The 25,001-nt window shown below is 42.9% G+C and overlaps 1 protein-coding gene across 1 annotated transcript; it reads right to left on the reverse strand.

Moving 5' to 3' along the window:
• Positions 1-451: 451 nt before the first annotated feature.
• nocta (nocturnin a) lies at positions 452-11,375 on the reverse strand. Its single transcript, XM_038699438.1, is given in 4 exon segments — positions 452-1,510; positions 1,513-2,033; positions 2,451-2,741; positions 10,986-11,375. Coding segments are annotated over 4 exon segments (1,356 nt in total). The 5' UTR covers positions 11,188-11,375; the 3' UTR covers positions 452-1,168.
• Between the last annotated feature and the right edge of the window lie 13,626 nt (positions 11,376-25,001).

The following is a 25,001-nucleotide window of genomic DNA, read 5'->3' on the forward strand; positions in this document are numbered from 1 at the left end:
AAAAAATAACCATTGTTGGCCTTGTCAGAGGTGTTGGATGGGGTTGAGGTCAGGGCTCTGTGCAGCCCAGTCAAGCTCCTCCACAGCAAACTGGGAAAAGCATTTCTTTATGGAGCTGCTTTGAGCGCGAGGACCGCGTCATGTTGCACCAGGAAAACGAGAAACAAGCTGTTGACGCAAAGTAAGAACACTGTTGTGTAAACTATGGCTGTATGCTGTAACACCAAGCAGACGGGGCTTTTCAGATACCTCAGGCTGTATAGTGTGTTACCTGAGAGTACCTGTGGGACTGTTTTCAGTTAATTAATCCTTCATACCTTCAGTTAGCTAATGGCTGCTTTAAACCCAGTGTGAATAAAGGCTTCATCCCATTCCTGTGTTCTCAAACAAAATGACAACATAATTCATCAACAGTGATCTGTACTATCCAGGAAATCAAACGGAGCAACACTAAGAATAAAAAGAAGTACTTTATTTATATATTAACATTTCATGTTCAGTGTAGTCACAGCAACAAGGCCATGATAACCAATGTCAACCATATGACTTAACCAATGCAAAATAATTAACTTAGAAACACTACAGTAAAAGCTGCTGATCACAGTATAACCAACTGATGGATAGTAAAAGATCATTTAATAAAAATTTGGTGATAATAGTCTTATCTGCGTACTGGAAACAATAAATAGCTGCAATTGGTTTCCGGAAACCTCAGCAGATGAACCTCGTAGCTGCCATTTCAGCTGCAGTTCAGTTAAAGAAAGAACATTTAATTAAAAAACAGTGGGGGCTGACCCCCGCTACACAAGTCAGTGGATCCATTCCCAACTTGTTGCTAAGACTACAAGTGCTTTTTCCAGCAGAACTGATGTCACAGTGCCTCATTTCACTTCTTCTAATGCTCCCCATTGCTGCTTTAAAATAATAGCAACATTACAAGAAGTGACGCAGGCTGTCTCATGATAGCAAAGTATGTGATGCTCCAATCAGGTTTCACCTGCCGTCACGCCGCCCTCAGCCTGCTGGCTTCACACTGGGCCGACACAAACCAGAAGTTGTCACGCTCACTTTCCTCACTCTGATTTACATTAAAGGTTCAGTTTTGTTTCTGGACAACGAGCCACTAATTCAGGCGTCCTATTGGTCCAGGCCAGCTGCGATTGGCAGCCTACATCAATCTGTGAGGCTCCTCCCTGAAGTTGATGTCACAGATAAGTGATAAATGGTCAGAGGGGTAGTGGTAGGATGGGAGGCGGTCGGGCCCATCTGTTCTTCTGTGGGAATGTCCACAGGCACTCCACCTCAAAGCATCATGGGTATACCAAATATAGTCCAGAGTGCTGCAGCTCTCTCCAGAGGGGCGGATCTTCCACGTGGTATAGGCCGGCTCCCTCTGTCCATCAGAGCTCAGCAGCTTGTATGCGGAGTTCAGGCCAAGAGGGGAGGAGCTGAAGCGTTGATAAACGTCCTCTGAGGGCTCAGCGTTGAAGTCCCCGCACACCACTAGAGGACGGTGCCTGACACCGCCTGGCTCTGGCTGTTGCTGCCCCCTCCAGACGTTATACTGCGTAAACTCTGCAGCAGGTCGGCACCCTGCGCGCTCCGCAGCCTTTCCCAGCCGCTACGAGCTTTCAGATGGGTGACGGCCACACACAGCCTCCGGCCAGTTACCTGGCAGATCAGTGTCTGGACGATGGCTACCTGGTTGGTGGGCAGCATCACGGCCGACAGCCGCAGGTGAGATGTGGCCTGGAGGGAAAAGCGTGACCGGCGGTAAAACAGAGCGCAGCCGTCAGGACCATTATTCTGCTCTACGTCCAGACAGGGAGACCAGGGTTTGGGCAGGAAGCTGCCATGGTAACCCAGGCTGGCCATGATTGGCTGGAAAGTGTCATAGTAGTGGTCCACTTCCTGTAGACACAGGATGTCAGGGCGGTAGGTGAGGATCTCCTCCAGGATCAGGTACTTCCTTTCCTGCCAGTTGAGAGCGTCCAGTGGACAGCGGATAAACCCGTCCTTCCCCTCCCCGAGAGCTGGAAACAGAGAGACACACAGATTTTTATGCCAAATTCATGCTTTAAGCTAAGTGGTAATGCATCTTAATTTAGCTTGTTAGCATGCTAACATTTGGTAATTAGCGCTAAACAGCAACTACAGAAGAGGCTGATGGGAAAGTCTTTAGTTTTGTTGGCATTTGGTCACAAACCAAAGTATCGGACAGATTCAAACTTTGACTGATGATGGCGCAAGATGAAAAGTTAAAGAATAACCAATCATGTTATTATAATTCATCCTGAGGGGAGCAAGACTCAGTCAATCCATCAGTCTGGACCACAGTGCTGGACAGAGACCTTTCTGTCCCTAGAGCCACAACCCCTTGCATTTTGAATGCAACTTCTGAATTTCTGTACGTCACTGGAGTCCTCACAAATGCATCCACAGATCTCTACCTTGCGCAAGTATATTCCACTGCATGACCCGTATGGGGGGGTTGTGCTTGTGGCGGCAGGGCATCATGCCGCCGGGATAGACCATATCCCGGTGCGGCCGAGCCGGACGCCTCTGCAGGGCCTCCTCGCACTCTCTGAGCAGCTGGTCCGGGTCGATCTCGGCCAGGTCATGGTCCAAGTCGTGGTCTGGGTTCTCCTCTGTGTACAGGTCTGGTTGGGGCAAGGGGCCGCTGTTCAGTGACTGGGCCAACGAACCAAACAACCTGCTGCTGCTGCCACCCATTGGACAAACTGATGAAGAGGAAACAAGAGAAGATGTACGGTCATTAAAGGTGCTTAGTGTCTGAAGTTTGGCAGCACTGGACACCATGAGCTACCGGTCATACCAGACCAAGAAAGTTCTCAGGTATCTTATGAATTATATGTACAGTCCCCTCCAAAAGTGTGGGAACGGTAAGGCAAATTCCTTTGTTTTTGTTGTTCACTGAAGACATTTGGGTTTAAGATCAAAAGATGAGTATGAGACAAGAGTTCAGAATTTCAGCTCTCATTTCCTGCTATTCACATCTAGATGTGTTAAACAACTCAGGACATACCAGCCTTTGTTTGAACCCACCCATTTTTCAAGTGAGCTAAAACTATTGGAACATGTGACTGACGGATGTTTCTTGTTGCCCAGAAAGCTGAAATTCTGACTGGACATTCAATGTTTCACTTGTCTGACTGACTCTTATCAGTCTGATTTGTCTGCAACACATTAAATGAATGGCTAGTTGGTAGTTTGAGATCACAATTCAAAGATTGTACAGAGACTGCTGTGATGGTCTGATCACTGGCTGTGTAGTAGACAGTTTTGTAGATACTGATGTAGAGAGAAGCATGTGTTATTTTCTGTCTAACTAAGACAGGGCAGGGTGTTTTGGGGAAATGAAAACACAAATTTGGAAACTAATGCTGCTGTCTGAGAAGATCCTAGAAGTCCTGTAATACACAGGAACTCACTGTAGCTACTCTGACTAAACTAACCATCTTGGACAATAACGCCCTCACCTTTGTCTACTGCTCCAGTCATTGTGAGGAGCTGAGTATACTCATCTTACCCATGGTCTCTATGTCTGGTCAAATGCTTTCCTCCCTCTTCTTCCTACGTCTGAACACCAGGACAATCCACCTCTGTCTGGCATTCACTCATGCCCTCCTCCCTTTTCTCTCCCTCTTAATCACCCTCCCCACCCCCCGGGTAGCTGGGAGACAGACACAGTAAGCCTGTCTCAGACAGAGAGAGACAGAGACAAAGAGACAGAGACAAGATAAGATAATAATCCAAGGAGAAGGACATACGGCAAAGCTCTCTGCCAAGTTATGTGTCCTTGTGTCACAACCTGAGGACAGCGAGTGACTCAGCCAGCTGTTGCACATCTGGTTCACTTTTATTTGTAGTTTACGCTGTGTCTGTATTTGTTATTTCTGTCATTTATAACTTAGAACAGGGAGTATGTTTAGAAGGAAAAAGGAAGGTGAAAAGAAGAGAAAGGGTGGTCAGAGCTGCAAGGGAGGATGTTGCTGAACTAATTGAGTAAGAAGGTGGGCTTTTGATAAGAATGGCTTTGTTTCTAACAGGTGGGGATGACAGGGCTATCTGGTGTGGCGCACACACACTAGAGAGAAGAGAAATGGACAGACTGGGTTGTTCTTTGCCAGTGGCACATTTACATGGTTAGAGGCTTTTCTTACTTATTTTCATCATTGATTATTCTGTTGCGTTTATGATTAATCATTCAGCATAAGAAGTGTCAGAATATTGTGAAAAATGCAATCACAATTTTCCAGAGCCCAAAATGACATCTTCAAATTCGCCAAAACCTAAATATTTTAATTTAATTCAATTACAGTGATACAAACCAGAGAAATACAGACACTCAACAAGATAAGTCAATGTTGAGCATTTTTTAATTAGTCAGTCAACTAATAATTTAAGCCCTAAAATCCATGTACTAAAACAAACCATGATGTGTTCTCATCATTGACCATTGAGTTTAAGAAGCTAAACTTCTGATGCTGATAATTGTCTGATCAAAAAAAGAATCTAAGCCTCATTAGCCAGTAAGCATTCTGTGACGGTTAATCAGCTTCATGAAGGTTTGCAGTTATCTGTCAAACCACACCCCAGTGACGTTGTTTTACAGTTTATTATGTGGCATAGTTAGTGTTTATATTGCATTGGCATTACATTATATTTATTCATTTAGCTGACGCTTTTATCCAAAGCGACTTACATTTGCCATTTATGTCAGAAGTCGCACGCCTCTGGAGCAACTAGGGGTTAAGTGTCTTGCTCAGGGACACAATGGTGGATGTGTCACAGTCCGAGTCTCTCACACCAAAGGCATGTGTCTTATCCACTGCTCCATCACTGCCATTACCATTAAAAGCTGTTTAGATTATTTTGTCCTCGCAACAAAAGTTTACAGCCATGCTAGTGTCTGTGAGGCTGTAAATGCTTTGAGCTACAACCACGCTAACTTGCTAATGTTAAGTCAGTATTGTTCACAGTGGTTGCCATCTTAGTTTAGCATGTTAATAATCCTTCAATGACAATGTCAGTCAAACTGCATCCTATCCATACTAGAGGGGAATGACACTGACTGCACCAGATTTAACTGTTGACCACACTGAAACATACAACACACATAGATACTTACATGGAACAAACTGGATGAAGGAAACACACACACACAGTCTGTACACTGGTTATCCACCTAACACTCTGCAGTCCTCTCAGTCATCCTTCATTCTCCTTGATCCACTCTCTCTCTGCAGAGCTGGACTGAGTGGGAGCAGACAGTCTGCTGGACTTGGGTATGGAGGGACAATGTGACTCTCACGAGACAGTCCAAGAAACTGAATGGAGGATGATGAAGGAGGTGACTCAGTCACTGACTGGCCCATTCAAGAATGCTCTTCCTCCTCAACACACACACACACAGTAAGGGAATGAGAGCTCTGCAGCGTAGGCAATCCAGAGAGCAACTCTAAACTAGAATGTCAGTCAACAGCGAACTGTCGGGCAAGTCAAAGATTATCATTCACTGTGTGTTCACGCTACACTGGGCATTCCTGCACCACCAGGTAAGAAAAACAGCCACAACACTTAAAGACAATTCTGGTGATATTGACACCGAGCAATCTTGGGTCTTGAACAAAACAATGTGCCTACTCGCCGAGGTCTTTCCTCGCCCGCAAAACCTAATGAACCCACGTACGGCGAGTCCGTCCCCTTGCTCTACGTGTCTTCTCTTCATGCAGAGCAGGGCCAGAGCAAGTAGACCTACCCTACTTTGTAGTGACATTTTTAGCAAAATACCAAACTAAGCCTTTAATGGTATCAAAGGAAGGGGTGTATATATGTTTGGCTGTTGAGTTCAAATACCATCAACAGGGCTCGACAATAACGGTGGCCCGATGGCCTGGGGCCAGTAAAAAGTAACGTTGGGACAGTTTAACTAGCAACTCACTGGCCTGATTGGGCCAGTGCAAAAAAGTTTAACACTGAGCCCTGAACAAGCTTTCTCCAGAATGACATACCCCACCTTTAATGATGTTATCTTCAGTGTGTCTCTTTGGGTTTTAATGAGCACACAGTCACAGTTGGCAACTGGTTACTTGTGTTACTGCATTCCTGGTGTTTGGCTGTTCAAGTTCGACGGCCCTGCTATTATGCATGCTGGCTTACTGGAATTACTTGCTGTGCATCATTAATGTTATTTGTTCCACCTGTGTTCTTCTTGCTGGAACAACTCAAAACGTGTTGGGACACAGACTGAGTTTGTATATTAACAGGCTCCTGCCTCTCTCACTGCAGAGTGCACCATTCCTGAGAGCTGTTGGGGGAGTTGGCAAATTGAACTTGGTGATCCAAACTCTCAAGGCAGGAGGAGGGAAGAACAAACAACTCAATTTGCAATTGGGTCCACAGTGTTCTTGCTGACATCACCAGTTCAGCGGGACTACAAAGATTACACTTCAACACACTTGTTGTGTGACAGGTTAATCAACACAAAAGGTCCACTTAATGTTTTTCAGTGAGATGTGGTCACTATACACATTATCATTATCTTAATTTTTACTGAAGTGTGGTAAGATCTGTATATACGAGGAGCCCAAAGTTTATCTTCCAAAAGCAACTATATCTTATGTTTAAATTGCTACAGAGACATCAGTGCATCCAGTAAATGAGCTAAGGGCTTTGATCAGACTGTTCCTCCAAGATGATCATGGAGGCTGAGCCTGGCTTAGATACACTAGCGGGTCCTCACATTTCCAAAAATATCAGAGCAAATTCTCAAGCAGGCATTATTTTAATAATCATCATCATCATGTCTGAAGTCTAAACGGTCCATTTCTCAGCTAAAAAAAAAAAAATCTATCACATGGTAACACAATAACAAAACGTTTTAACAGTTGAGGCTGGTGTCTTCCACCATTGCTGCTGGTTGATGTGAAATGCATGCTGGGATACTTGTCTAGCCCAAGTTCACAACTCCTAAAGTATTTTCAACAAAGTGGGATTAGAAAGAACCCTTCTGCACATTTAAATCCTACTTCACTTAAAAAGAACACAAGAAGTACAGACAGACCGAGTGGGAAAGGCCTGCTGTCTCACACATACCCACAATACACACCGAGTCACATCCAAATCAGCTGAAAACATGACCGGCCACATTTTGTTGTGTAATAGCACAAGCAATAGTGATTGTAGCAACAGTAGAACTAAGTGTTGCTACAAAGTGAGTTACATCCACAGACATATCTGCATTTATCTATCAGGAAACCTTCAGACCAGAGTAGGACCATTATTGCCCTCATTTTTCCCTAAAACTGTTGCTTTTCCTCTGTTCCACAGAAAAGAGCCCAGGTGGCAGAAATCCAGTTTCAGGACTGAGTGAAGCTGCAGTTGAATAATAAGCTACTGTGCTGTGTGGTGCTGCTTACACAGACGCAGATCAAATTCCAGGTCATCCTCTCCTCCACATAGAAATTAAGGTGAATTGCCAGAGTATTAGATTAAGTGATACATGGCGAAAAATAAATGAAGGGTTGTCCTGTATATATGTGACGTTAATCAGACACCGAGCCGTCTGTAGAGCTGCAGAATTCCACTGAAACACACTGGCACTTAGAGCAGGTCATAAAGGATGACACTGACAACCATTGTTTGAGCTGAAACCTCCAATAATCATGACTAAAACCTTTAATGTTTTTGACCACTAAGTGTGTTAATACTATCTGCATGTGACGAACGTAACTGCCCTGAATCCACGGTTTTATGGCTGTACACACAGTCCTAACTTCACGCTCATCAGATCAGTTTGATGTTTTAGTGCCGCTGTGCTGACACGGCCAAGAGATTTCACTTTTGAATGGAAGCTAATATAGGCCTGATTGATTTAATTAACCCTAGTGTGCCCTCGCCCTTGACCCACTGCATCTTCAGTTGATGGTTATACAACTCTGCCTGACCAATCCCATTACAGATGGAGGCCAGTAAGAGCGTTAGCCTCCAGAGGTCTCAAGCACAGAACTATTTAAGTGGCTAATTTAAGGCACCATTTTACTGCTAACCAGGCCACACGAGCAGATCGCACAAGTATGTACAGTCTGTGCGTGCGAAGGGTGTGACCTGACCACAGGCATGAGACTAGAGACCTGACCTGTTTCCTTGTGACAATGGTAGAAAAATTTAATACCGGTTAGAGCTGCTAACCTCGACCCAAACGCTGGTGGTTTTTGAAGGCGGAAGTTGATATTTCATAAAAATCAGGCTTTCCTCCAGTTCCCCCAGTCATTTAATACCTCGTATCCGTTAAATGTAAACGTAAATAAAACACTGACATAATTATGGTTGGGTTTCGATGGCTGGTTTCCGCCTTATAACATACCAGGATGAAACAAAAGAATCTAAATCTAGTGATTAATCGACTAAATGATAAGCTAATAAACAGAAAATTTACCAGCAATTTTGATTATTGATTAATTGTTTCAATCGCTCTTTAAGCAATATCTCCAGTTTGCTGGTGGCAACGTAATGGCGTTACGTAACGGTGTTACATAATCAGGATACAAAAATAACGTAACTGTACAATTACAGTAGAGAAAAAAAAAGACGTAATCAGATTACAAGTACATTTTGTAAAAACAGGGATTACACATAGGGATTACTTTAAGCACAGAGATTCCATGAAACAGAAAGACAGCCCGCTCGCTCTGCGCCGCTCCCTGCAATCATTCTCCGCCGGGTCCCCCAACCTCCAGTGCCTGAGTACAGGTGTAAACCTAAACATACATATTGGTGCACCAAGTTCACAGTACGGGCAGAGTAGCTAATTTCACCAGTAGCTGCACGCTAACTGAGCTAATTAGATAATGGCAGTTAGTTAGCAGCAGTTAGCCGACTTGCCGACTCCACAGAGTAGAGGCAGAGCAGCTGGGGAACATTAGAGAGAAAACCAGAATATATTTTCCATCAAATATGATCCAGTTTCAGCAGTGCCTGGTCCCAAAAACACCATTTTTCAGCAGCTTCATCAAAACTAAGCACATTGGTCACTTAATTAATACAGCCCCCCCCAGTGCAGCATGATTCATTAACATTTTAAAATCATTTTACAGGAAATGACACTCAATATCATCAAGAATAGCCTACCCACAAAACAACATTGTTCGTCATGCCTGGCCAAATTCTGCCATGACATAGACCGGGTGCAAGGCATAGCGTATCATATAAAAACAATTAAACATCGATTTTGATTTCATGGGAATGGGATATTTTACAGGTAGGTAGGTAGATTTATTTTGTCACAATACAACAGGTTACAGAGTGAAATGGAGTTTGTAACTCCCCTCTGCTACAGCAGTGCTGAGGATGAATTAGAGTTTAAGAGTCTGATAGCTTGGGGGGAAAAGCTGCTCTGCTGTCTGGTGGTGCAGCAGCTGAAACTTCTCTCTCTCTTCCCAGAAGGCAGCAGGGTGAACAGGCTGTGGCTGGGTGGGTACTGTCCTTTAGGATCCTCTGGGCTCTGCGTAGGCACCTCACGGATATCCCTAATGCTCAGTCATTGGGTAGCAATGATCTTCTGAGCAGTTTTAATCACCTACTGCGTACGTTCTGAGCAGACAAGGTAACTTTTATAGTCTCTTGTCTTTATTTGCGTATTTGGTATACAAGTAATCCAAAAGTAACTAAAAGTGATCAGGTTACATTATTTTGTGGTACTTAGATTACGTTACTGATTACATTTTTTAACAAGTAATTAATAATAGATTACCTTTTTGAAGTAATCCTCCCAACCCTGCTCAAATGTGAATATGCGCTGCATGTCTTTGTCTTGCATTACAGTAAACTGAATATCCTGAGTTGTGACTGTCTGACATTTTATCAACTAGATGAAATAAGAAAATAAGCATTAACCTAGTTGCAGGCTATGAAAAGATTCTAGTTAATTGCAGCCCCTTGTGCTAGTGTATTTTGTCCCAGACATGTCGGAGGGCATGTGTTTAGAAGTAAGCTTCACTAATTGAAAATGCTTCTATATCATGATTTAGATAATATCTAGGTTTTGGGTCGGCAGTCAATGTAACTCTCAGTTCCTGCCGTTTAAAAGCTGACATGACAAGTAGACCAAGAAATTACAATTTTAAGAACCATTCTGTCCAGTGCATAAACATGTAGCCTAACTGTTTCCATGCTCTGTCTAACCAACTAATCCAACTCCATGCATGGTGATTGTGTAATGGATAAGGCACATGCCTTTGATGTGAGGGACCAGGGTTCAATCCCCCAATGTGTCTCTGAGCAGGACACTTAACCCCTTATTGCTCCAACGGCGTGCAACCTCTGACATGTATAGCAATTCTAGCAATAATTCACTTTGGATAAAAGCATCAGCTAAATGAATAAATGGAACGTCAACTATTTGATAACTTTTTCTGGTTGCTTCAGAGGAAGTTTTTTGTAGGCTAGCCCCCTTTTAAACCATTTGAACCCATTATTATAATTTTGTTCCCACGGGTATGAGACGTGTCCATATAGGGCAAAGGTCAGTGTATGAATCCTGAGGCTAGATGAGAGTTCTCTTTAGCTTCACATGTGGAAAACCAACAAATGCTCAGTTTCACATGTGCCTGAATTTTAAGACAGTTTTGTAGCCGAGGTGAAAAAAGGTGCGATCACAAAACAACTGCAATGCTGTGTGGTGGTGAAAAACGATAAAGTAAGAGCTGTTCTTTCAATATTTCACGCTTAATTTACCAAAACGGTGTGATGAAAAGAAGTAGGTTTGTGAAATTGTAAGTTAGCTGTTGCCTCATGGACTGTTAGGCAAGTAACTTTATGTGACTAATTGAAAGAGGACAGCCCCGGCTTCAGAAACCGCATTTTGTCATCATGGAGAATGAGTAACTCACTTTGTCGTCCCCTACTCGGGTTGCAGTATTAATGTTGGTGAATAATGGATGAAATACTAAAGTGTACCTTACCTGGCGACGCTCCGCTCGGCTTCAGCTGGGGACATGTCCCTTTGACTCCCCCCCCTCCTCCTCCGACACCGGGATGACAGTACCGTGCTCCCGCTGGGCCTGACACCGGTCCCGGTGAAAACTGTCTCCTGGCTGTCGGTCCCCCCCGGGAGGACACACACAGCTGGTTCAATAAAGTCGAACAGCGACGAGCTGGATTCATTCTTTACTATAAAGTCCACCAGAGATAGCGCTGTAAGTTACTGGCAGTGTGCCGCTGTCTTTTCACCTAAAGTAACGAAACCGAGCCATTTGTTGAACAAACAAGCTAGAGAATGTTCCCCTACACGCGGTGTGAGCATGACAAACTTCTTTTTCCTCTTTGAACCTTTGAAGGTAACAGAAAGCCGGCAAAAGTTGCGTCATTTTTCTAGTGTATCACGGAACACCGGCTCCTGAGGGGTTGGCCAATAATGGACTAGTCCATAATGCTTCACCGAGGGTACCAAGATATTTTTGAATTTACTGTATACTATGAAACGTGAATACACTTCGTTGATGATATATTCGAAAGTTTTATTTCCCTTCACAGATGGATAAAAGTCTACATTTTAAAAAGATCTAATACAACGATCCCCCTCATTTCAGCAGTGGTTCGAGCCGTACTGACACTTGCACCAAAGAGGCGGGAACATGCGAGAATTTGGCTTGACTTTTCGTGAACAACCCAATCAGCGTTCAGTGCGGTTATGGGCCAGGAATGACGCACACTGCATGCGTCACGGTATGCAGTCAGCGGGTATCCAGGTATCCACCTAGATACCACAGCCGGCCTGTGAGCATGGATGCGCTGATGCTCGTGAGAGATGCGTCTCACGGCCATATTGCAGCAGGTTAAATTCATTGTTCAGACTTGTTGTACTGTTTATAGATGTTCTTAAATGCCCAAATCAAGTAATATTAGTAATATTTTACAAATGGGAAGTTGTTTTACTGTATTCCTAATTCACTGTTTGTGTTGAATTTGAAAATAATTAATCCTTATGTAAGGTAATGTTAATTAACTGCCCTGATACTACATTAAACTAACTTATGCCAGACAAATGAAAAAGAATATAAAAGAACATTTCTATTTAAGTGATATCAGATGACGTTCTTTGTGATCTGATCTGGAGTTAGTTGAGGCCAACGTTCAAAGCCATTATATAACCAGATGCAGCGACAGGATCCAGGACATTTTCTCTGTTAATTATTCATCAACTCCAGTGACAAAAACAGTGCTTTCAAGGTTGCATGAGTTGTTTGTTTTCAAAGTACATTTTACATAAATTCCTAGTATAGGTGCATAGTATATGTCATAACACTGGAAAAACAAAACAAGCTGCAAACTTGGAACAGAAGCTCCATATGACAGCAATATACAATTATAGAGCTCTATACCTCCCTGTGGTGTTTCTTTCCTTATTTACTGTCATGATCCTGTCTGCTTTGAGTTTTGAGATCTTGATCCATGTTTTGGCGGTTATTTGATTTGATTATTTGATTATGATCTGTCTGTCCTCTGTTCTTGATCTTGGTTTCAGTCTGTGTTTGTCTTGTTCTGGTCTGGTTTTTGTCTGTGTACCGGTTTATTTCTGTCCATGTGCCTGTTAGCTGTGGTCACTTCTGGGTCTGGTCCTGTTTGTGTCATTGTCCTGTGTCCGTTTTGCCTATTACCCGATGTGTGTCACCTGGTTGTGCTCCACCCTGCCTGTTTGCTCTTGTGTAAATGGTTGTCAGTTCACTTCACTCACTTTCTGGTCATCGTGGTATGTTGAGTGTTCTGCTTGTCTCTGCTGTTGAATTTACCAGCTCGGTTTGGATTTAGTTTTGTTAAATGGATTACACCCCTTTCTTGCCATGCTTCCATGTAAGCCACATTATTCTGCTTTTTGTTAATAAACCTTGCAAACTGATGTCAGTCTCCAGGGTCGTGAATTTAGCCTCAAACTTGCTTGTCACTCGATGAAGCCTGACATTTATCACATTACTTTTTAGGCAGTTTTTGTTATCTTTTCAGATGAGCTCTTTTTTTGGTCAATTTAAATAATTTTATGTTTTATTAATCTGTTTTAGCTCACATTAGCAAACTACTAGCACCAGGCAGAAGAGGGTAACCCCAAAATAGCAACATCAGTTATTATGTGGTAGAGAGACAAAATGGGCATCATAGTCTGTGCTCGCAGATCGCTAAACCAAGCCAACCCATAACCTGTGCACAGGGGACAGCTTTTCCTGGCCTGTATATTCTTCACATATTAATCATGTATCAGTTATCAAATGGTACTTGCACAGCTGCCAATTCATACACTGCTCATAGTGGTCTTTGCAACCACATTAAAACATTAATGTTAAATGTATCTGTAAGGTTCCAGACCTGACTAAGTTCTAGGGTAGGTTGTAATAAAGATGACAAAACATAATAAAATGATAAAAATGATCATTAAAAGAACCACATTCAAAAACATCAATTCAAAAGGGATGTTAAAAAGGTGCTGGACCTGACAGAGTTGGGAGGCCGTAGTGAAGTGAATAAAGGTAGGTTTTCATTCTTGATTTACAGATTTCAACAGAATATTCTTCTTTAACATGTAGTGGAAGGCAATTCCAGAGGTAAGGAGCACATCACTCTCCACTCTTGAACTACACCATTCAAACATAAGAACATGCTTCCATAGTATTCCATATTCATATTATTACTTCTGAAATGTTGAGACCACAGTCTCCAGTGTGTAACCAGAAGGCGTTTAACAGGCTCATTGTCTTTTTGTTCTGTTTCAGTTCTACCATCTGGTGGCCATCTAATGAAAACACATGGTTTCGATGCTCACCTGCCAGAGCTGACTGAATCAGTCAAATGATAACTAACTTCAGGTTCCTTCATCATTCTTGAACTACACTGCTGTTGTTGTGTGTAGTAAGTATGAAAAAAGGCTAAGGGGGACGGTTTTAGTGATTTGCTATTAACTATTGATACCAAACAAAAACACTCAAAGTAACCAGTTGCAATCAGCCATAACATTATGACCACCTGCTTTATATTGTGTAGGCCCCCCTTTTGCCATCCAAACAGCCCTGACTTGTGGAAGCATGGATTCCACTAGACCTCTGAAGGTGTGCTGTGGTATCTGGCACTAAGGCGTTAGCAGCAGATCCTTAAAGTCCTGTTAGTAGGGAGGTTGGGCCTCCATGGATCTGACTTGTTTGTCCCGCACATCCCAGAGATGCTTGACTGGATTGAGATCTGGGGAATTTACAAGCCAAGTCCACTCCTTGAACACGTTGTTGTATTCCTCAAACTATTCCTGGACAAATTTTTGCTTTGTGACGGGGTTCTTTATCCTGCGGAAAGAGGCAGCTACCATCAGGGAATACTGTTTCCATGAAATAGTGCAACGATGCTTAGATAGGTGGTACGTGTCAAAGTAACATCCACATGAATAGAAGGACCTGCTTTCCCAGCAGAACATTGCCCAAAGCTTTGGCCCGTGACCCTGTCGCCAGTTCACTGCTTTTCCTTCCTTGGGCCACCTTTTACAAGTACTGACCCCTGCAGACCGGCAACACCCCACAAGAGTCGTCTAGCCATCACAATCTGGCCCTTGTCAAAGTTGCGTACATCCTTCAACACTTTGAGGACACAGTGTTCACTTGCTGCCTGATAAATCCCTCCCACTGGCAGGTGCCATGGTAACAAGATAGCCAGTGTTATTCACTTCGCTTGTCAGTGCTCATAATGTGATGGCTGGTCGGTGTAAATGTAATGGAGTAACATGTACAAAGTTTGCCTCATACATACAATACAGACATAAAAGGGGCTGAATCCCAAGTTGAAATGAAGTAGAAGTATAAAGTAGAAGTATATAATAACTTTCTACTTGAATTACTTTCTCACATTGACACATGAAGCATAAAGTGTTTTTTATCTGTCTTTTAGTTATTTATCTTGTACTCCTGTCCAGTGCAGCAGTGAATAGAGCAGCACGTGGTTCAATCTGTGTATTGCATTGTAGAAAAACACAACTTTCTCTAGTAACTGAGAAAACCCTCCATCTCCATCATAAACTTGAATTTGTCCACTGGGAAGCGGAAGGAAAGCTGCATTTAGAGGGGGTGTAATTAATCTTCATAGTGAGTCGATAATGTGTAAATGCAGAGATTTTACAGAGAGCTGCACAAAAGTGCTTCAGTGATGCAGAACAGAAATAGAAGTTGCTGCTCAGTGCTGATATCACACTATATGGAGATGTGGGAAGGAAAGGTTATGGCTTCCATCAACATATAATGTATGAGCCATGATAAGACCTGAAACACAGCACACCATTTCCTCAGCAGTTTTGTACCTCATTTGACAAAGTCTTGCTGAGAAAGCAAAAGTAAGTGTGTTAAATGTTTGTGATGTGTGTGCCTCTATGCATGTGTGTGTGTGTTTTTAGTGAGAGGCTGATTTGTCCAGTCTCAGTAATATTTCTGGGTTATTACCCCGAGCAGGGATTTTATCCTCCTAAATGTAGTTTAAGTAGGGATCTAAGCTGTGTCTCTTCATGCGTACACTTTCAGAGCTCGCACTCGTACGTTAATATTAGCTAAAATGGATTAGACAGGAGAATTTAGCACCTCATTTGAATAAGCGCAAAACAAAATTACCCAAATTAATGAAAACTCAATTTTATTATGAAAGGCAATTGCGATGAAAATCTCTTTCATAAATTATTTATGTCCCACAGTGCTGGCTATTTTGTAAAGATTAAAGAGGTGGGACCATATTCAGCTGTGGGTATTTGAGTTGGTGTGAGTAGAAGGTGTCCTACTGGTGTCTGAACACTAGGTGGCACCAAAGCTCCATGCTGGTACTACACTGAGCAGTATTCCAGCATGTATTACTATTTTCACATCAGGATATATCTATTTTTTAAATAAATGTAATCTTTACTCCATCATATCTCAATATGCTTTCCTTCATCTTTATTTCATCTTCAGATTTAAAGCTGCAAGAGGTTGGAAGAGTTTGAGGAGCAAATGCCAATCCCGTGTTAATATGGACAGGGAGGAAAATAATCTTAAACCCTCACCAGATGATATTAATATCAAATGGTAATTTTGTTTGCCTATGTAAATCAGTCATTTCAGCCATTCTGCCATCCATACAGCTTAAAAAATCTGCTGGGGACTGTGTATCCGGGGCCGTGTCACCCAGCATAAAGAACAGCAAATAAACCAAACTTTAAGAAGCTTCATATCTCTATTAGGAGAGAAGCTTCTTCAGCCACCCGTGGTTACGTAGCTCTGGTATTATCCAGATGCTGAGCGCTCTAAAGGTGTGAAACGCCAGATGTTGGTGGGGAACGGGATACAGGGTGAGCTGTTTACAACCAACAGCTCATACAGCAGTGTGAGCCACAAGCAGAAGCAGAGCGTTCTGTCTCAAAACTGTGTGTTCGAGTGGATCATACTGAGTGTATTGAAGGACAGCAGATAAGTGGATGATGCTGCAGGAGGTTTGAGAAATGTCTGTGGATGTTTTGGAATCCATTGTAACTGAATCCAAGCTGACAGCTGTTCTCTGAAGGATGAAAGAAGCAACTTTTAACAGCCTTTTAAGTCTGCAGGGGGCGAGGCTTTCATACTACACAGAGTATGGTTGGAGTATCACTTTAAAGGATAATACAGGTTTATTACACCTTCAATCTTATTTTTGTAGTTTTTGGTCATCACATCATGTCTTTTTATTTATTTCATCATTTATGATAACATTATACTCAAGTCAGACAGGGCAACAAACACAAGCGGTCTCCTGATCAGACAAGTTGTGAACTTTATTTGGAAGGAATGAGCGCCAAAAAAATGTCTCTAATTATTCCTTGCAGGCAGGTAATCGAAGAACGCATTTACATGCACTGTAGCATCCGGGTTAATCAGTGTATATGTCTCCCCTACCCCCAACCTTATTTTGGATGCATGGCTTTCTTATTATAATTGTGTAAATGATAGACGACGCTGCTTCCAGACAGACAGACAGCTTCTCCTCACACTGCAAGTGTGTCTGGATTACAGATAACTTCTACAGGATACTCTGTGTTAGTTTCACTTCCAGTCAGACTCTTAATGGAAGTTTAAATACTGGGAACCATTTCTATGTGTAATAATTGACTGCAGACAAGGAAAGTAAAAAGCCCGGAATCCTGGTTACCTGTACATGTGGTAAATTGGTGTTCTGAGAAATCTACCTGGGGAAACCATCCATCCATCCATCCATCCATCGTCAACCGCTTATCCTGCGTACTGCGTCAGGATAACTGTTTGCACACAACTACAAGAAGTACAGTAGGTCCAAGGTGAAGCAGAGTGTAGGTCTGTAAACTGGGATGGATGTTTACAACAGTTCATTTTCTCTTTGAAATTCCGTTTAAGCTGGGGGTTTGATCATAGCCTGACTGGTGGCTTGAGCTTGTTTGCACAAAACTATGATCCAAGTAGTACTAAACTGGAATTAGAAAGAAAAAAAAAAAGAACAAAAGGCTTTAGGGGATATAAATGTAAGCCTCTGAGTTGTTGGGCATTTGATTTTACAGCTGAGCCAGCATGGGGCGCAAACAAATGAATTCTTAACTGGTGCATACGAGGTACTTAGAAGAACACGTGGCATTTAGTAACTGTCATAGAAAGTAGTGTGTAAGATGGTCTGCCTTTCTCCACAGAGGCTGAACACAGAACTCAAGTCATGAAATAACATCCGGGCCATTTCCTTTTCCATTTTTTTTTAGCTGTAATCTCTTCTGCAGCGCTTGCTCCTCTCTGTCTTGCTGATTTTACAAATATGTCTGAATTAACCGCAGCCCCTCGGCTCGCTCATACGCCTGTTTTGCAGTTTACGAGTTGGTTCAGAGGGTTTGCTGAATGTGACTCATGCAAGCAAGTCTCATGGAAACAAGAGTCTACAGCCATTCTAGCTGTGAGGCTGTGCTTACACACAGCGGTGCTTGGGTGACGTCAGCATGCTAACAATGACAATGCTAACATGCTGACACAGTAAGAGTGCACTGTCTTACCTTAAACTGACTGGTGTGTTTCTTCCTCTGTGCACAGCATCCAGCACTTTTTTTAGCGACTGAAGTGATTAAATTCATTTTCATGTAAGACATGGGCTTTTCTTGCTCTGTTTGTTCTCCATGCATCTCAACGTAAATCAACAAAATGAATGTCTGAAGAATATTTGATAGAAATCCATTCACTAACTGTAACCACAAATGGGAACCCCGTGGTGGCACCAGGCCAGGAATCACGTCCCAGTTTGGGTTGGAGGCAGACGGCTGCTCGAGGTTTCTGCCCGTGAAGAGTTTTTCTCTGCCACTGTCAACAAGTGCGTGTTCATGGTGGGAAGTGTTAGGTCTCTAGAAATACTTTTACAAAGAGTACAGTAGACCTGCTCTGTATGAAAATGCAAAGAGATAACTTCTGTTCTGAATCGGCTAGGTGAAAATCAGGACATCATCAAAGTCATTGAGATACGTCATCTGGCCACACTTTCCATGATTTTTTTTATTCACAGGAAACACCTCTGTAATTACAGCAACAACCCAGTGATTCCTAGCAGCAGGAGACTCTGGGGAATTGTCATTTCTATTAGGGGGGCAATCTGATGACTGGAGATGGAGATTGTGATCTAAAGCCTATCTGGAGCTGTAGCTGACTCCACATCCTGTGTTGTGAAAAGCGTCGTCACTGGCGGTGATTGCCGCGACGAGCTACAGCCAATGACAGAGCAAGGCATTGGCTGTTGAGGAAGGGAAACCCATATTCCATTCTTTCACCCTTACTCTTTCTACTCATATTCTTCTTTTCCTTTTTGTGGTTTTATTAGAACAAATCGTTCTACAGCTTGCACTGCTCGTTTCTTTCCTACGTCCATTTTCAAATAGACAACTCCTGTTTCGAGTCATTTCTCTGTCACTTCTTGTGGGTGTTTTCTTGACAAAACGTGCTTTATAGACTAGCGAAGCCCGCCAGATGACAGAATCGCTGTCAGCTCGTGTAGTGTGTGACCCTTTGTCGCAACACAGCAAGTTGTGTAGTGTGAAGAGAACAGCGATCTGCCATAAGGCGTCCCCAATCTACTTTTAAGGGGAACTGTACAGATTGCAGTCCTTTTAAGCCTAGTTCACTCTACACGATTTTAAGCCCGATTTGCCTGTCGAGCTCGGTGACCACCAGGCTGTGATCGGGGGAAAATCAGCGATCGATCGGAGCTCACCAACCATTATGTGTGAACTACTCAACGATGCATCGAAACGGTTCCCTGACATCAAAATGGCTCAATCTATAATCTATATCTAGCATGCCAAATATCTGGAAAAGTCGTCCGACTCGACATCCAGCCAACAGCACAGCACAGCGATATTTGTTTCCACACTTCACATAACCACATTGACTAGTGGATCTGCACTACCTGAAAGTAGCCAACTATATGGCTATGCTGATTGGACGATTACTTCAAGCGGCTCTTCTTTGGGTAAAGCATTGTAAACACTGCAATTGAGTTGTGAGTACTTGAAAAATGCTATTTTATATTTATGTTATGTTTTGGCTTTTGTTTCCAACTTCAAATTATACTCAGGTTTTACCTGTGTAGTATCTTTAACACAATATTTTGTTTTAATTGCGCACATGGAGAATTCCCAGTGTTTTCTTATTTTAATTCTTTTTGCCAGTCTGAATTACTGCTGTTGTGTGAGGCCAGTGTCTGCTGTGGTCCTGTCAATAAATTCAACACTGAGAAAAGAGTGTGTAACGTTGCCTTGCTGTATCTCTGGAGGTCCAAAATTAGATAAACATCCGCCTGACATGAAAACAGCCCTAAAATGTCCTGCCCTCCAGCTTACTGAGCAGACATAGAAAGGGCAGTCGGCGGGACCGAGCTAATCGATGCCTCCTCCACCTCTCAGACCTGAGCGCTATTGATTCCCTCTCTCCGTGAAGAGGAGGTGTTGATGGACTGAAGGTGTTGCCTAAGGGAGCGGAAGAAATGTGAAAAAGGAAGGGGAAAAGGAAAGGCCAAAAGGCGGGGATGAATGAGAGAGAAGCAGAAAGTAGCGGTGGAGGCGGCTGCCTGCCTGCTGCCCTGACTCGCCTGGAGCTGCAGGAGGGTTTAAACAGACTCTCTACCCATCAGTTCTGGTGTGTAAGGTCTGTTTCTAACCTGGAAATAATATTTTACTGTTTAAATCACTTAAATTAAATTTGATGTTCTTATTGATGCATTATTCTGAAAGAATGAAGAAATGACACTTATGAAACATATGGGCATAGAGAGTCACTTTTAAAAATTATCAATCATCCTAAAAATATCCATGGGGGAAAAAAAGGATGCTGTCAAAATTGAAGTTATTAATTACTGAGTGTCACACAAACAAATTATTCTTTGTGTTACCAAAACCATAATCATCCATCCAGGGTCGCGGGGGAGCTGGAGCCAATCCCAGCTGACATCGGGCGAAAGGCAGGGTACACCCTGGACACCGCCAGGGCTGGACTGGGACAAAAAATTGACCCTGGCATTTTTGGCCCAGGTGGCTCACCAACATACCATCCTTCCATTTAAGGCCTCAGACTAGGGGTGTGACGAAATACTTACCCCATGAGACGTGACATTGCACAAGATTGGGGCCATGACAACAAAACAAGAATATATTTTGCGAAGAAGATTTTGAGAATCAAACACTTAATTTCCTGCATTCTGGAGTAATTTTCTGCACCGGGGAAGCACAAAATTCAGGTGGCAGGTGACAATTCAGAATATAAAAATATTATAGAATAGAATAAAGTAATCAGTCATTTATAATTGTTTTTAGCTTAAGTTACTTTTATGGACTGCAAGCTATTTTTCAGAACATTTTTAACAAATGCTTTCAAAAAGTGTGAGGAAATGTCCCCAGCGTCCCCCACTGCAAATGAGCCTCCCTCCCTACAGGTTGAGCTACTCCATGCTTACCGGTTCACCTCCACTTGTCTTTACTCCTGCTCAGTTTCTCACTCAGCCCTGTCACTTTGTCACTCGCTGTCTCACACCTCCTTCTCTGCACGGCTCTCTTTCCACCCTCTAGTGCCTGCACTACGTCAGGTACTGCAGCTGATGTTAAAACTACTGCAGCCCCGGTAGCAAACGGACGTTCGCGCATTTGGCGACAGCTGTCTGTCGATTCCATTGCCACCACAACCAGTTACACTCTCACCTAAGGACAATTCAGGATCACCAATCAACCTAGGCCGAACTCCACACAGAAAGGCCAGGGCAACCCTGCGACCTTCTTGCTGTGAGGCCACAGCGCTATCCACCGGACCACCGTGCCGCCTACTTTGATCATTTGGTCAAATAAAAATGCCAAGTGAAAAGGCTGTATTGATATTTTCGTGTGCAGGGTTAATTTCTCCTGAAGATACACTAATTTTTAATTTCCTTAACTCAACATCTGCTTTCTAGGTTTCTGGGGCTTCTAACAGGATCTCATGGTCTTCATCGGTGGATGGATCTCAGAATGCACATTAGTTAGACCCGTTGACTTGCCAACACACATTAGTGTTGTAGTCCAGACCACCCAAACTGGGACAAAATCACGAGTCCTCTATGTTAGAGAATGTGACAAGACCGAGTGGAAGTGCGGTAGATTCCAAAACGAGACCAAGGCCTTCAAAACCACTGCGGTCTGAGTGGAGTGAACATGAAGTATTTCAGTGTCAGCCATGATAAGAGCAGGGTGAATTTTCTAAAAGCTAATGAAAGGTGCTTCAGTGCTTCCTTTCATATCTTCTTTAGCATAGGGTACACTGGACCATCCTTTGAAATGAAATAATGCCGTCCCACAATTCCTTTGCGGCAGCAATGTTTGAAGCGCCGCACCATTAAAATCTATCGACCACATTTAACAAAATCCTTGCAAAACAGACGCACATTATGATACTTGAATAAGACTCTCACAATTTCCTTCCTTCTTTTGGCTTTGTTGTAATCTCATACTGTTTCAACACCATTTTATGTTTCCGATTGTTGAAATATGCTATAAAGTCTAGAATTTACTACAATAAAAAAAAAAGAAATCACCGGCCATGATGGATAAAGGAGGTTGATCACCACGTAAGTTACAATTGGCTTTTAAGCCTTTTCTCTCTTATGCCATAACTTGCTAATATGCATGTATCTTAAACTGTCAACAAACCCAAACCCAAAATGCGAGGTAAAATGATCAAAGTGAGGAAAATGTTGAAATGTATAGGCTCACATTATATGTTCAGTTTGCAATAGTTATTTTTGGCCATTGTATTGCCAGCCTTCAGCAACATCATTAATTATTTGCACTTCAGTATAGATGCTGACACCCTTGCCTTAATGAAGGCAGGGATCAAGCTGGATGAACTCTACAGTAAATGTAATGTATTATTTACGTACAATAATTGGGATTCATGTTGATAAATATGGGTGGGCAGGAGGGTGAGAGTGAACATTCTCATTGTAACAAACCTTTCCATTATTTGGTACCCTATAGGCCTTTTTGCTATCCTGGTTATGAAGCTAATATTCCACAGTGTTGTCCACCTTTAGATGGCCTGCATTAAAACAGCATGGGGGAACATCGAAGGGGGTCACGTCAGCAACATCCGCTGACGCATAATTACGTCGCCTAGAAAAGAGCAGTCGGATTCTCTGAGCCCCGCGGTCGTCTTTTCCTAAGTCCTTATGAATTTTCATTTCTTTCCTTGACCTCATGATGTTTTCCATCGAGGTCAAGGAAAGGTTGTTAGAAAAAAAAGGAGATTGTTTTTGACCGCAGCCCAAGACTGATTTTGAGTACTACAACACCAGCAAACATGGTGCAATACCTGCTTGCTAGCATTACTGATACTACTTGCAGCTTTTGCTGAGCTTGCTTGAAGGACACCTATTATACGTTACGTTATTATATGTTTTTCCAGTCCTATATTGTAGTTCTGTGACTCCTGTATGGCAGCTTTGCATGAGTCAAAGTTCAAAAGAATTATTTTCTGTCTTAAGCTGGCTCTTCATATAGGCTAGTGGTTGGCAATAGGCGGCCTGCGGGCCACAGCTGGCCCGCCAGCAACAATATCTGGTCCATGCCAGAATACTTTTGCAGCAAAAAATAAAATACAATAATAGCGGCCGGTGCTGAAACAGATCTCAGTCATGACAGCAAAAGTTACTCACATAATCACTTCCTTTTCAGTGATTGTGCCTACAAAATAAGTAATATATAATAATCGTTTTTTGCAGCAGTACTTTATGTCCTGTTTAATTGAAAGCTTTTACTTTGAAAAGTTCTGATGGAAATTCAAAAGAGTCTCTGGCTTGCTTGACACACCTCTGAAAAAGCCGTCAGAAAACGAGAGATCGGATTCCCCTGAATGAGAAAGGCAGGAATTTCCTCTGCCTGGAGATACTGGGGGAATAAAAATAAGCTCCACAGCTTGATGTGGACCAGTCACCGGGACGCACACACTCCTGCACATGCTTAATTGTGCTTGTGGTAAAACGATCTCTTCATAATCAATTTGTTGAAAAGCTAGGAAAAAATTTCCAGCAGGGAGTGAACCATATAACCCCACAAACAGAAGTCCTGTGCACTACTGTCTGAGCTAAGGAGGCACATGCTACATGACAGATCATAAATAATTAATTGGCTATGTCCTAGCCCGCCATCAAATGACTTGAAAAAAATTTGGCCCGATGCCAGACTTATTGGACGACCCCTGATGTAGGCCTTCATTTCAGCCTCTGTCTGAAACAAGTTGTAGATGCCCCTGTCTCTTTAAGCCCCCCCGTCTCAAAGCCCACTGTATTCTGACTGGCCAAGACCTGAAGCATGTTACCAGGCTGTCGTTGTCGCTGAGCGGTACAGGCAGACTGAGCGTTGCTGTGCCATTGCTGTGTGGAGCAAATGACCATATATGGAATACTGGCTCCGTTTGGCTCTGTGTGTCATCAAAGGGAGCCGTTGGTAGAAAAAGCAGTTGAAAACAGGATTATATCTCAGGTTTTTGCTCACAGGTATTTCTTTTAAATACTTTAACCTCATTATTTGAAGCTGGCCATGTTTCACATAAAATGTGGACAAGCATAATAGGTCATAATAGGTTAAGCTAGCAGGAAGACATGCTTTTTTTAAAAGAATGTTGTCAGGCTGTACAGATTCCATTTACGAGCGGGGCCATCTCATAATGTGGTCTGGCTGATTCAGTCGTATTAAGATCCCTGTGCATTCTGCATCCATTTACACCTGGTGTTAACATGCACTTTTCTTTTTCTTGTTGAATTATACAGATAAAGAGCACGTGGTCAGGTGTTAATGAGGGGTCAATGACAAGAATGAACTCATTTATAACTTCAGAACTTTGATGAGCTGTGTTTACCTTAAACAATTGATGTCGTCTTTTTTTGTAAAATGATCTTAAATTCACTTTGAGGTAATGTTTAAAATGTCTTAAGTGTGTTTAACTGAAACCTACTGACACAGCAGGAAGAGGGATCTTTCTTTCTACTGCACTCTTCAGCTGGATGGAGACTGTAGTGAACTTGTGAAAAGAGTACTGATGCCTTGTGTGTGTTTTTCTGAAGGCCTGATGTGACTCCATGACGAAGGCAGTGGTGGATCCACTCTCTCAGCCCCTAATAGGGTTTTATAATCGCCGGGTATTTTCCGCTTGACATCTCCAAGCGAAGATTGAGCGCTCTAAAAGCGTCGGACGCAAGCCACGAGGGGGATGAGCCTGCGTGTCATTGCTCTCCAGCTCAGTTGTTGCTCCTTCATGCCCTTGTTTTTCCCGTCTGATAAGGTTCACGTCTTCCTCTTTCCTCTTCACTCCGGCGTGGCACCCGCAGGACTCAACTTATCACCTCTCCCCCCTTTACATTTCTCGGTGTGTTGCTTTCTCCTAGTGCTTCCGCCCTCTTCTTGCACCCATGGCCTCTGCTGCAGAAGGCTGCGGGGGCCG

The sequence above is a fragment of the Micropterus salmoides genome, unplaced genomic scaffold (genome assembly GCF_014851395.1).
Source record: "Micropterus salmoides isolate LMB-PRFRI ecotype aquatic unplaced genomic scaffold, ASM1485139v1 Ms_hic_scaffold_5, whole genome shotgun sequence".
NCBI classification, from domain to species: Eukaryota; Metazoa; Chordata; class Actinopteri; order Centrarchiformes; family Centrarchidae; genus Micropterus; species Micropterus salmoides.